We start from the raw sequence: 12,122 nt of genomic DNA, 5'->3' as shown, positions 1-12,122 counted from the left end.
GTGGTGGTCAACAATCAAATGCTTTAAATATATTGTCATACCTAGAGTGAGAAAAAGTGACACAACCATGTTCATTATTTTAAGTAACAACAGTAACACATTCCAGTTTTTGTTTCCTGCAGGAATGATGTCACCAAACAGTGTGATGTTTTTCACAAGACACAATGTCTGAATAGAATTCAAACCAATGCCATTGCCAGCACTGTCCAAAATTATCTTTGTGGGACATTTCTTTCGTTCTAAAAATCCGTAGTCAACATCATAAATCCTGGAAAGCAAGTTCTGTTGTGATATTAAGTCTTTTGTGAGATATTCAAAAAGCAATTTGATCTCACACTGAGTCACACCCTCACTACCGCTTATCCGGGGTCGGGTCGTGGGGGCAGCAGCTCCAGTAAGGAACCCCAATCTTCCCTTTCCGGGCCACATCCTCCAGCTCCGACTGGGGGATCCCGAGGCGTTCCCAGGCCAGTGAGGAGATATAATCTCTCCATCAAGTCCTGGGTCTTCCCCGGGGTCTCCTCCCAGCTGGACGTGCCTGGAACACCTCCCTAGGGAGGCGCCCAGGTGGCATCCTTACTAGATGCCCGAACCACCTCAACTGGCTCCTTTCAACGTAAACTTTTGAACTAGCCCTTCATATCTACATAGTGAGTGGGTCCTCTTCATTGAGCCCAAGACAGACAACCCAAACTCTGACTTTAAAGAGGATCTTTCACGTGTTTATGTTACCTGAAGGCCATCGTAGATCCTATGACTCGTGAGAGAGGGGTGAGCTGAGGGGTATTCAGTTGGTTGCAATCTGCAACCTCACCGCTAGATGCCACTTAATCCTACAAACTGGACATAAGCAGAATTTTAAAATTGTAGTCAGTCCATGTGGAGCCAATCTTAAATATTTTATATACATTTTAAGCTCTTTATATGTTTTGCATGCAAACTCTTAATCTGAAAAGCTAACAAAAAATGTCATTAAATGCAGTGGACTAAAAAGCACAATATTTGCCTCTGAAGTAGTACTCAAGTTGAATTAAAGCAAAGTACTTGAGTAAATGTACTTAGTTACATTTCAAAAGAGTATTCTTTAAACAGAATGAGCACGAAACCTGGCTGTAAATTGAGCTTTTGATTTCTGCTTTATCATGTTTTCAGATTTCCCCCTCCTTATTCACACATATGCTTTGTCATGTTTAAGCCTCAGCAGTCTGCTGACCCGCATAACATCACAGTCACACTTCCTATTTCACTCAGCCGATACGGCACATCCTGGCTGTATATAAAGAGGCAAGACGGAGCTGAGAAGACACAGTGGACCGTTAACTCAGAGACGTGACAACTCCCAGAGGACCAACCAGCCTTCAGTTTATTACAGGTGTGATATATATATATAAATATATAACTTGTTACATACATACATTGTTATTTGCATGAAATGTATTTAATTGACCAAATCAACCATTCATTTCAGTTCGCATAGATGGAGACCATGAAAAGTGCGAGGACAAATGATGCAGGGGACGTCGGCAGGTATGAAGATTCATTTTTTAAACACTTTAATTAATATCTTTATTTTTTATGTTTTTTGCTTTCTTTTGTGTTTTTAAATGACAGTTTTCTTGTCCTCATTTCTCAGTGTCATTTAAAGAAAACGCTTTTTTACAATATTATTTTGTTTCCTTTTTTTAATGCAACATTTTTGTCACTGTTTAACCTCCATAGTTTAAAATGAATAATGCTTTTTAAGATATGATTTGATGCTTTCAAAATCCCTCCTTAATAATAGTTTCCTTTTTGTGTTACCAATCTTCCATCAGGGATTTATCGGAGCAGATTAAAGCCGCCACTAAGGACATTCATGTCAGAGCTGAAAACACACAGCTGATGCTGAGTTACCAGAAGGGGCAGATCAGCCTGCCACAGTACAAGGTAAACTCTACACACAAACTAAACACCTTTTATGGGCTAAAAGAAAGACTTTCTGTTCTACTATGTTGACATTGTACTGAAATCTTTATCTGTTTGCTTCTGTCAGCTCCTGCTGTGCTCCCTCTACGAGATCTACAAAGTGCTGGAAGAGGAGCTGGACAGAAACTCTTCCCATCCAGCTGTGGCACCGATATACTTCCCTCAGGAACTCGCCCGTCTGGAAACACTGGAAAGAGATCTGGAGCATTTCTTTGGCTCAGACTGGAGGAAGTGTGTGATTGTTCCCGCAGCCACGCACAGATATGAACAGAGACTACGGAAGGTGAGCGGAGAGGAAGATGATCAGTTAACCTTTGTGCCTCTCTTTAAAGGACAGCAGTATTTATTCACTTTCACTGAGTTAAATCTTTTAACCAAATATTCAATCATTTTCAGAATGTTAACACTTTAACTGCCAGTTTGTTTACATTTAATTATTTTCTGTATACTACATGCTAGGGGGAATTTCCTTTCACAGTCGATGATTAGCAGCAACGTAATAATTGTGACGAGTGTTTCTCACTATTTGATGACATTTTAAAAACCAAACAATCGATCGCTTAATGGAGAAAATAATCAGCAGATTAATCCATAATGAAAATAATCAGTAGTTGCAAAAGTACAAAAGTAAAATCCTGCTTTTACATTAATGCATGAGTAATATAATCTAATATATAGAAGAGTAGTATATAAATGTATAACAGTCACAGGGGACATTTTTCTGTATTGTGTACTTTTACTTTAAATACTTAACTTATCCTGATTAAAATTTTATTATTTTAATTCAGTAACAGTTTTCAATGCAGGACTTATACTTGTAGCAGAGTATTTTCACATTGTGGTGTTATTACTTGTACTTAAAGGATCTGAGTAGTTCCTGCAGTTCCACTGGAACTAACAGCTGAACATGTGCTTATTTTTCAGATTGGCGCAGAGAGCCCAGAGCTGCTGGTGGCCCACGCCTACACTCGTTATCTCGGTGACCTATCGGGAGGTCAAGTGCTGGGAAAAATCACCCAGAAGTCTCTCGGGCTGAGCAGCAAAGAGGGGCTTTCGTTCTTCTCCTTCCCCGGCGTGAACAGCCCCCACCGCTTCAAGCAGCTGTACAGGAGCCGGATGAACAGCATCGAGCTGACGGAGGAGGAGAGGGCGGCGCTGCTGGAGGAGGCCGTCGCCGCATTCGAGTTCAACATTGAGGTGAGAAAAGAGGGATCGAAGAGCAGATTTACTCAGTGCTGGAAGAAGTACTCAGATCCTTTATTCAAGTAACAGTAGAAATACCAGAGTCTAAAAATACTCCATTACAAGTAAAAGTCCTGAACCGAGGTAAAAGTACAGAAATGTAATCAGCACAATGAACTTAAAATATCAAAAGCAAAGTACTCATCATGCAAAATGGCTCCTTTCAGTTTTATATTAGTATTGAATATTATATTATTCTGTTTCTATCACTAATGTACAGAAGCCCTGAACAGCCATTGTTCAAATGTTTTATTTCTTCCGTTTTATCATAATAACAAGTTCATTATATTTGTTTTTTCGAGATCACAAGTTATTTTTGCCATTTTCTCGAAATACAAAAGTTCTCGAGATACCGGGATATAGGCCTATTATGTTTCATTTATAAAACGTTGTTTTCTCTTGATCTCAAATTAAATATGTCGTTATAAAAGATGAAACTTTCTTGAGATCTTGAGATAATTTATTTTGGGAAAACTACATTTGTTATTTCGGGATGCTGACATGAATAACTTGTGATTCTGAGAAAACAATGTGGGCTCAATAACAGAATCCAGAGTTGCTGCAAAAGTGACAGTGAAACTCTCAGAAACAGGAAGTGAATCTGTCAACATGCTGATGAGTTTGATGCTTTTTCTGCAGGTTTTCGATGACTTGCAGAAAATGTTGAGTGTCGCAACAGAAACAGCGGACCAATCCGAGGGCAATGTTGTCAAAACTTCCATGTTCCCATCTTTACCCAGCATGCAGTTCACCGTGGGATTATGCATTGCACTAACCACTATTGGAATGGGAATCTATGCCTTGTAGACTCTACCGGCACAATTTATACGCACATTCAGCACTTTACAGAACATGGCCAGTACTCCCTCAGAAGTTGTGCTGTACATATATGGATCACCAAAGTACATCAAGAGCTTGTTATCACATTTAATTCATGTCTAATCAGTCAACGTATTTTCTTTTTCCTTGTACTATTGTTTGTTTTTCTGCTAATCTTTCTGTGCATTTTGTTTTTTATTTGCCTTTTTCTAAATTAGGTTAGCGGTTTTCTTTTGGGACATTATGCTAATTTTCAGGTTCAAACTTGCATTTTGAGTTTCTACTACAACATATTTTAATGCTTTAATGTTCAAAGTGCCATCTCTTTGTTCTCAAGCTGTTGGAGACTCAGATGGGGGGGGGGGTCCTGCATGCGAGAAATCGGAAATTTGTTGAATCACGTTTTCTGATCAAAGCAGCCCACAAAAAACAGATTATTTTTGGGCTGGTTGGCACCCCAGGACCCACATGTATGTGCAGAAACACTGAAAGTGAGTTTTTCATAATATGTCCCCTTTAAGTTGAGTCTGTTGCATAAAACCTCTCCTGTAACATTTAGTTTTTTAATATTGATTTTATGCAGTCAAATCTTTTTATCTAAACTTTAAATCACAACTGAAACAATGATTCTGAACGGTCCTACACTGTAAACACTGTTTTAAGGATTTTTTTGTTGAATAAAAAGATCAGAATATGAAAAGTTCTCATATGATTTCAAATACTTTAATTCTTTACACATCATGCAGAAACTTGATAACATCTTTTGTGTGACGGTGACATTCTTCAGTGCTTTAGTATACACTCTGATACATGTAACCAGACAGCTGCTGCCATACAATCCAGATCCAACTGAATAAACGTGACGGCTCTCACCATGACAGACTCCTTATTCTAAAGATGTCCATTTGCAAATGCAAAGTTGCACATTTAAACTATTTACATCAACAATAACACGGATATGGATTAGAGCAGTTTGCTCTACTTGACTCTGTAGAGCACTTTCCTCTGCATGCGGTGCTGCAGCTCGCCCCTCCTCAGCATCAGGTGGAGGACTTTGTAGATGGCGTGCTCCGGATATTTCTGTAAAGTGGAACAGAGAAGGACGGGAGAATACAGAGATTATTCACAGAAACTAATTAACAGGAACAAATATTATTTGTGGTAAACCTATCATCCAAAAATAAATAAATACAGGACATCATCATTATATAAAAAGGAACATTTCATTGACTTTATGCACGATTCTTCCCACATTATGTCAGACTGACCTGTTTGCTGAAGTCTTGGACGATGCTGTGCTCGGACACCTGCGAGCCGATAGCAAAGCGTCTCTTCAGCTGCTTCTCAACACGCGAGATCATTTCCTGGTCCTCCAGAGAAGTGAAGCCCTCCACTCCTAGGGACAACATGTGGTGGAAGTGTTGAGAACATAAAATTATTGCATTGTGTGCAGTTAGAAGACATGCGTTACTGAGTCTCAACATTAAAGGGTAGAGAAGTGGCTCCCGGTCATTGTTGTCTGGTGTCCCCACAGAGGAGCAGCTCACCACCACCAGACATGTTCCAAATGTGCTCAATTCAATTGATTTAACTGGATGTTATTCACCACAATCATAAGAATGTGGATATGTTTACAGTACAGCCATGTTAGCATGAAGCGGGAAGTTTCAACTGTTTATCCAAAAGCTCATGGACGGCTCCATTCACAAGTAGGATCAGCGTCATGACATTGTTAAAAAGACGCGTAAACAAAAATGATACCGCAAGTAAAGCAAGGCGAAAATTTGTTTTGCCTTTGGTGTGAACACAGCGCAACTACACACACACACACACACACACACACACACACACACACACGCACACACACACCTGAAAGGCTGCCAGACATCGCAGCGTCCAGTGTGGAGACTTGGAAGAGTCGGAGGGCCTCGTCGACCTCATCCTCTCCGGCCACAGCCTGCAGCTTCATCTTAGCCAGGGACTCTGCGATACGCACCACAGCTTCCAGCTGCCTGAAGAAGCACAGACAGAAAGTATTACTTCAGAGCACTCGGGTATCAAAAGGTGGCGTAAGGGTACACGTTCATCAGCCATGTGTACATGTGAAACATATGAAACTCACCTGACAGTGATGGGGATGGAGGGCCTTTTGTCAGTCTCTCTCTCGTGCTCTCTGGCGCCGCTCCTCATCACCACGTATCTGTTCTTCAGCTTCTCCGCAGCCGCAGCAGAGAGCCGGGGGCCGCATTTACTGCAAGCAAACATTCAGACCAGATATTAACATCAGAGCAATATAAGTGCACAGAACTTATATCGTGAAAGAAAACGTAGCTTCGTCAGGAATAAAGATTTAGCGGAGACTCACGTTCTGGAATAGGCGATGTATTTCTTGAAGGTGGACAGTGGAATCTCGCCCTCGACGCCCTCGGTCTGTGTTCTCGCACTGAGGTGAACATTCATCACGTGACGAGCCAGAGTCTACAAACAGACAAGGATTAAAGAACATTAATGTTTCCTCATCCTGTGAGCATTTAAAGCAGCAAACTTCCCGTCACACATGCGCCTCCTTACCATGTCCCTCTGGTGGTCGTGATGGTCTTTGATGATGAAGATCATGTCAAAACGGGACAGGATGGTGGGCATGAAGTCGATGTTGTCCTCCCCCTTTGTGTCGTCCCAGCGGCCGAACACAGAGTTAGCGGCGGCCAGCACTGAGCAGCGAGAGTTCAGGGTGGTGGTGATGCCGGCCTGAAGGGAAGCACGGTGTTAGTTTGACCTGGTAACCGTTCAATGTATGAAGGGGCAGCGTGTTTTAAACCCTGTGCTTCACTTTATATATCTATATCTATTTTTTTTATTAAGTTGCTCTGATGTCATTAGAGGACAAAAATGTCTAAAACAAACTGCTATAAAATTATATTTATATTATTTTCCACATTCACTTCAGTCCTGATCATAACAACCAAATATTCATTCATTTTAACCCTTTAAATGCTTACGTGGTTTTTTTACATAATGCCATGGTGATAAAAACTCCCCCACAAAAATGTTAAGATTTTTCTGTAAACTAAATGTAAGGGGGAATTTAATTAGAATTTACAGTCTGGGATACGTCAATTATTACTGATCGTTATTGAGGGTTTCTTTGCGTTTCTTTTTTCACGCCCACTTATTACATTAGAGGGGGGAAATGCCCCCTTCCTAAAACTGCAATAGATTATATATTAATATTATTTTCCACTTCACTTGATTGCATTTTCTTTTCAGTCCTGGTCGTGAATACCAAATATTAACAACATTTAAGAATACATAATAATAATAATAACAATAATAATAATAATAACAATAATAATAATAATAATAACAGCCCTAGTAAAAACCAGGAAAACAGCTTGTATTTGCCCCCCATAGGGCACGCATGAGAAAATGGCTCAATCTGGTGGAGAACAGTAAAAAGTACAATTTTGAAGACAGGAACTTGAACTATATTGAACTTCCAAAATTTGATAGGAAAAACTCAGCAAACTGTAGGCCATATGCATTAACACAGCAAAGACCATTAAAAAGAGCTTAAATGTCCCTAAAGACGGGTTCAAAATACACAAATGGGTAAATAAGTAAGTTAGTGATAAACACCTTGGCGATGGAGATGGTCTGTTGCTCCATGGCTTCATGAATGGCCACTCTGTCATCCTCTCTCATCTGAACAACAAAAAGTAGTTTTGACTTGAATCCTGGGACACAAATGAAGTTAAACATCCACTTCCTGTTACACAAGATCCTTTTTTACCTTATCAAACTCATCGATGCATACGACTCCGCCGTCGGCCAGCACCATGGCCCCCCCCTCCATGATGAACCCACGAGTGTGGGGGTCCCTCAACACAGAGGCAGTCAGACCGGCTGCACTGCTGCCCTTACCCGAGGTATAAACCTGCAGCACATAAAGCACAAGGCTCAGCATCAGAGGGGGAAGTCAGATGCTAGATGTAGGACAAAGGGCAGAGGAGAATGGATAACTACCCCAATAGGTGAGCATCTCTCCACAAACTTGAGCAGCTGAGACTTGGCTGTACCCGGATCTCCCAGCATCAGCAGGTTGATGTCCCCCCTACGAGTGAGACCATCAGGCAGCCTGAAAAAAAGATTAGGAAACAAAAGCATTACTCAACACGTAGGGAGAAGGTTTACACTAAACGGTGTTGATTTGGAGTGCATGTGGTCGCCTCACCTCTTCCTTGAGCCCCCGAACAGCAGACAGGTGATGGCCTTTTTCAGATCTTCGCTGCCGTAGATGGAGGGAGCGACGGAGCGCGCCAGAGAGTCGTAGACATTCGGAGTGGCAGACAGCGCTCTCAGCTCCTCCTCTTCTTGTGGAGTCACTGATCCAGTAGCACCGCGTCCTGGAACAACAACAAAACCACATCAACATCTAACCTGCCAGAATCACATGAACCACAATGTTTTGAGTGTTTTAAATGCAGCATGGCATCTTTACCTGCTCCTTCTGTGTCCACCTGGATGCCAACCACCCGCAGGTAGGACGCACGAATGCCCACACCGGCACTCTTCTCGTTGCCTCTGGCCTTCACAGCAGCCATCTTCTTGATGGAGTAGATACCCACGATGGTCACTCTGTTGCCTGGGACCACAAGGTCACACAGATACCTGGAGGAGGAGGAGGAGGAGGAGGAGGAGGAGGAGGAGGAGGAGAGGGAAACAGTTTGAACTATCCTTCACATTTTTAATGATGCGAGAGCACAGCAGTAGAATATAGATGGCTTTAATGCAGAGGTTTTCAAAGTGGGAGGCGGGCCTCCCCAGGGTGCTCCAAACTCCAAACTGTTTCAGCAGAGGCTTAATGATGGAAGTGAAAAAATATTACATCGGCTATCAAAAGAAGATCACACAGAACAGCCTAAACGTGTGCAATTTGGTTAAAGAGATAGTAGTTTGGGGTAATTTCTCCATTTTCCCACTTTGTCAGAGTCAGAGATCCTGTGTAATGTGGTGGCGTCTGAAGTCATGTCAAACAGGGATTTTAGGCCATCTTGACTGAATTGTTGAGCATCTATGGGACCAAATAACACAATCATGATCCCATAGACCTCCAGGAATTGAGCGAAACTGAGCAATTAAACTAAGTTTTGTCTGAGGGACAGCAGACTGAGGGACAAATCCTTGTTTTCTTTAGCGTGTGCTTCTTACCGATCGCAGTAGAGCTGCATGTGACGGGGCATCTCTCCGTGAGGAACAGCATCTGGAGATTCTTGCAGGCGGAGAGTCTGGAAGTCGACGCAAACACAGCGGTCTGGGATGATGAAGTAGGGGTCCACAGGACACTTCACCCTGCCAGCAGTCTCACTGAGGAAAGGGAAAAGGTTTTTGGATATATTGGGGAAAACGTAACATGTGACACAAATATCTGAATCCTAAAAGGCCTTTTAAATGTGAAAAAGCAATGTGCGCTTTCAGACTGCGACTATAAAAAAAAAAGGTATCAAACAATCACGTCGAGCGAAATGGACATATTCAAAACGTACACTACATCAATGAGTGTAGATGAGGATTATAAAACTCGTCGTCTGAACAAACGGCAACATTTTCAATTAAAGGCAGCGCATACCAGATCCACTCCTTTCATTCTTACCTTTCACAATAAAATCCCTGGACATATACACTGCCTAACCGTTTACTAGAGGGAAACAATACTATAGCTCACAGAAGCTACACAACTACTTTGCTCAGACATGAGGATCCTGGTAGTTTCTGCTTGTGTGGATCCATTCTAACCTTTTATTGAACATGCGTTGCAACTGTCGCACATTTGCATTGTTGCTGAATAGAAGAGAGTATTTCGCATTTTCCTGTTTTTTCGTGCGTAGAGAATTATAGAGTTGAAATGATCACATGTCATGCATTACTATAGAGTCCTTGATCCAGATTGTCACTCACGTATTGCACTTGCGTGGCAGAGCGTAACCCTGCAGGCCCGGAGGCAGCGGAATGTTGCTGATGACGGAGCGACAGCCGCGACACTGCAGACACACCTTGGTGGCCTTCGCCCTCACTGCTGTGGCCGAGATGATGATGCCATTTACCTTCACCAGGCGGGACACCTGCTCGGACTACAAGGAAAAAAGAAAAAAGTGAACAGACGGTTGATGAGGTCTTTGAGAATATGAGACACAAAAGATATGTAGGTACCTTGAGGGCACGAATGGAAGCGTGATTTGCGTCGCTCTTCAGCATGACCTGGATGTCCTGGACAGTCTCCTCCCCCGCCGGCCGGGGACGGGTCACCTCATCGGCCACCTCCTTCGCAGCTTCCTCCAGCTGAAAATGATACCAAATCGTTAAGAGAGCAACTAAGGCCGTGTGAAATTGACTCACAAATGCAAGAGATTCATAATAATTGACATGCATGACATTGCACATTTTTATACTTCATACTGTGATTATTACTTTGACATTTATGCACAAACCACCACTTCTGAAAACAGAGCCCTTTCATTTAAATTTGAATATATTACACATGTTTTTATAGTTATTCATATTTTTATTGTGATTTTCTTGTATTTGTTTCTTGATTTTTGTACTTTCTTTTATTTTTCTTATCTTTCTACGTTAAGGTTATGCACCGACACACCAAAGCAAAACTCATTAACAAAATTAATCAAATTAAAACCGGAATCTGATTCTGACTTCTAGTAAAGGAGTCTTCGAGTAAAATCATATTATCTTAGTTTTAAACTCACCAGTGGCAGGTTCTCAGAGGGCACCTTGTAGAGACAGTCCGACAGATCCTCGTCAAAGCTGGAGAGGTCTTCCATCTCCACCTCCATCCAGTACTCCCCCAGGGTGTAGTGTCTCTTAAGATCATCTCTGATTTAAAAGAGAGAAAATGAATACTGTGGTGTTGAAGAACTAAAGCTCACATGTATGTAGAATAAAAGAACAACAGGCGTGAGTCATATCAAATATAAATAGTGTAGCTTTAACAACGAATGCTGACATGGATATAATTAGTTATTTACTACTTGGATCTCTTCAAAGCTGGTTGGCCAGCTATGGTTAGTTAAATAGGTACACTTCAGTGATTTGCACTAAACAGATGGATTTTAATATTTTACTCTCCAATATTGGTCAAGCTCCAGATATGCTTGATCCTGCAATTCCCACAATGCAACTCAATAGTTTCTTTACCTCAGACCCCTGCTTTCATACTCCACACTCCAACTTTGCAATGCATGTTTTCTCTTTGTACATTTTTTAAAGTCACAGGCCCAATTTAAGATGACCTTGATGACATCTGGGTAGTTTTTTGTACACTTTCAAAAACTCCTCCATATCCACTAAAGACTTTATAAACATGTTTTCACAGGCTGAGTTGTAGCCTCATGATGAATAATCTTCACATCTAAAATCGGTTGAATGTCCCTTTAATATTAGTGTCTGCTTCAGGAGGTTCATACACCAGCACTCAGTTTATATACTATTTTTGTTTGTTGTTATTAGGATAGCTGATACGACTCTTCCCCCCTCACCACCTCAATCATTTCCATAAAGCCCTATTACCATTAACTTACCTGTATTTAAATGTGAAGCCGGTGCGGTCGGTCCCCACTCGGAACTGCCGGAGGAACTCACGGAACCTTTTCTTGAGCTGGCTCTTCTTCTGTCCCCCCTCATCCACGCCGTGTCCCTCTCCACCTCCGAAGCTGTCACTGTAGTACACTCCCGGGTCGTCAAAGCCAGACATACTGAAGCAGGTCGATGAACAACACGACACGAACTAAAAGTTGGACTAGTTGTTTTAAGTTCAAATAAAAACACGATGGAAGTAAATTGCCAGAGACAAAGCTGCTCAGAGTGTCTGCTCCGCGGCAAAAACTCAACTCTTTCCTGTCTGTTTCCCGCGACTCGCTTCACGTGACGCCCCTCTCCAGCCCTCTGATTGGCTGGAAGCTGTTATCACGTGTTGCTATTGGTCAAAGCGGCTTGCGAAGGCGTGTCTTGTATGTAAGGGCGGAGTTTGTGAGGACTGGTGGCGCGAAACACAGGCAGAGGAGGAAGAGGAAACATGTGGAGTATCA

General features: G+C 42.0%; 2 protein-coding genes across 2 annotated transcripts; one reads left to right on the top strand and one right to left on the bottom strand.

Annotated features, from left to right (window-relative positions):
• The first annotated feature begins 1,273 nt into the window (after positions 1–1,273).
• Positions 1,274–4,726, top strand: hmox1a (heme oxygenase 1a). Its single transcript, XM_029438200.1, has 6 exons — positions 1,274–1,372; positions 1,469–1,527; positions 1,815–1,926; positions 2,033–2,248; positions 2,890–3,162; positions 3,847–4,726. The coding sequence occupies exons 2-6, from the start codon at positions 1,478–1,480 to the stop codon at positions 4,012–4,014; spliced, it is 819 nt and encodes a 272-aa protein (XP_029294060.1). The 5' UTR covers positions 1,274–1,372; positions 1,469–1,477; the 3' UTR covers positions 4,015–4,726.
• A 7-nt stretch (positions 4,727–4,733) lies between these two features.
• Positions 4,734–11,966, bottom strand: mcm5 (minichromosome maintenance complex component 5). The gene is made up of 16 exons (XM_029438176.1): positions 11,616–11,966; positions 10,785–10,911; positions 10,234–10,362; positions 9,982–10,154; positions 9,235–9,390; positions 8,525–8,694; positions 8,258–8,429; positions 8,050–8,161; positions 7,817–7,960; positions 7,663–7,728; positions 6,598–6,774; positions 6,392–6,504; positions 6,149–6,277; positions 5,896–6,038; positions 5,295–5,422; positions 4,734–5,106 (listed from the first exon to the last, which is right to left on the bottom strand). The coding sequence occupies exons 1-16, from the start codon at positions 11,786–11,788 to the stop codon at positions 5,005–5,007; spliced, it is 2,214 nt and encodes a 737-aa protein (XP_029294036.1). The 5' UTR covers positions 11,789–11,966; the 3' UTR covers positions 4,734–5,004.
• Between the last annotated feature and the right edge of the window lie 156 nt (positions 11,967–12,122).

Source organism: Cottoperca gobio, chromosome 8 (genome assembly GCF_900634415.1).
Source record: "Cottoperca gobio chromosome 8, fCotGob3.1, whole genome shotgun sequence".
Taxonomy (NCBI): domain Eukaryota; kingdom Metazoa; phylum Chordata; class Actinopteri; order Perciformes; family Bovichtidae; genus Cottoperca; species Cottoperca gobio.
This window is presented reverse-complemented; position numbering and strand designations above follow the sequence as displayed.

Coding starts and splice junctions, on each gene's coding strand:
- hmox1a (XM_029438200.1), top strand. CDS start 1,478: ATGGAGACCATGAAAAGTGCGAGGACAAATGATGCAGGGGACGTCGGC. Junction 2,249..2,889: donor ATGAACAGAGACTACGGAAG/GTGAGCGGAGAG, acceptor CTTATTTTTCAG/ATTGGCGCAGAGAGCCCAGA. Junction 3,163..3,846: donor CATTCGAGTTCAACATTGAG/GTGAGAAAAGAG, acceptor CTTTTTCTGCAG/GTTTTCGATGACTTGCAGAA.
- mcm5 (XM_029438176.1), bottom strand. CDS start 11,788: ATGTCTGGCTTTGACGACCCGGGAGTGTACTACAGTGACAGCTTCGGA. Junction 6,505..6,597: donor ACGACCACCAGAGGGACATG/GTAAGGAGGCGC, acceptor GTCTGTTTGTAG/ACTCTGGCTCGTCACGTGAT. Junction 5,423..5,895: donor GATGTCTGGCAGCCTTTCAG/GTGTGTGTGTGC, acceptor TGTTGTCCCTAG/GAGTGGAGGGCTTCACTTCT.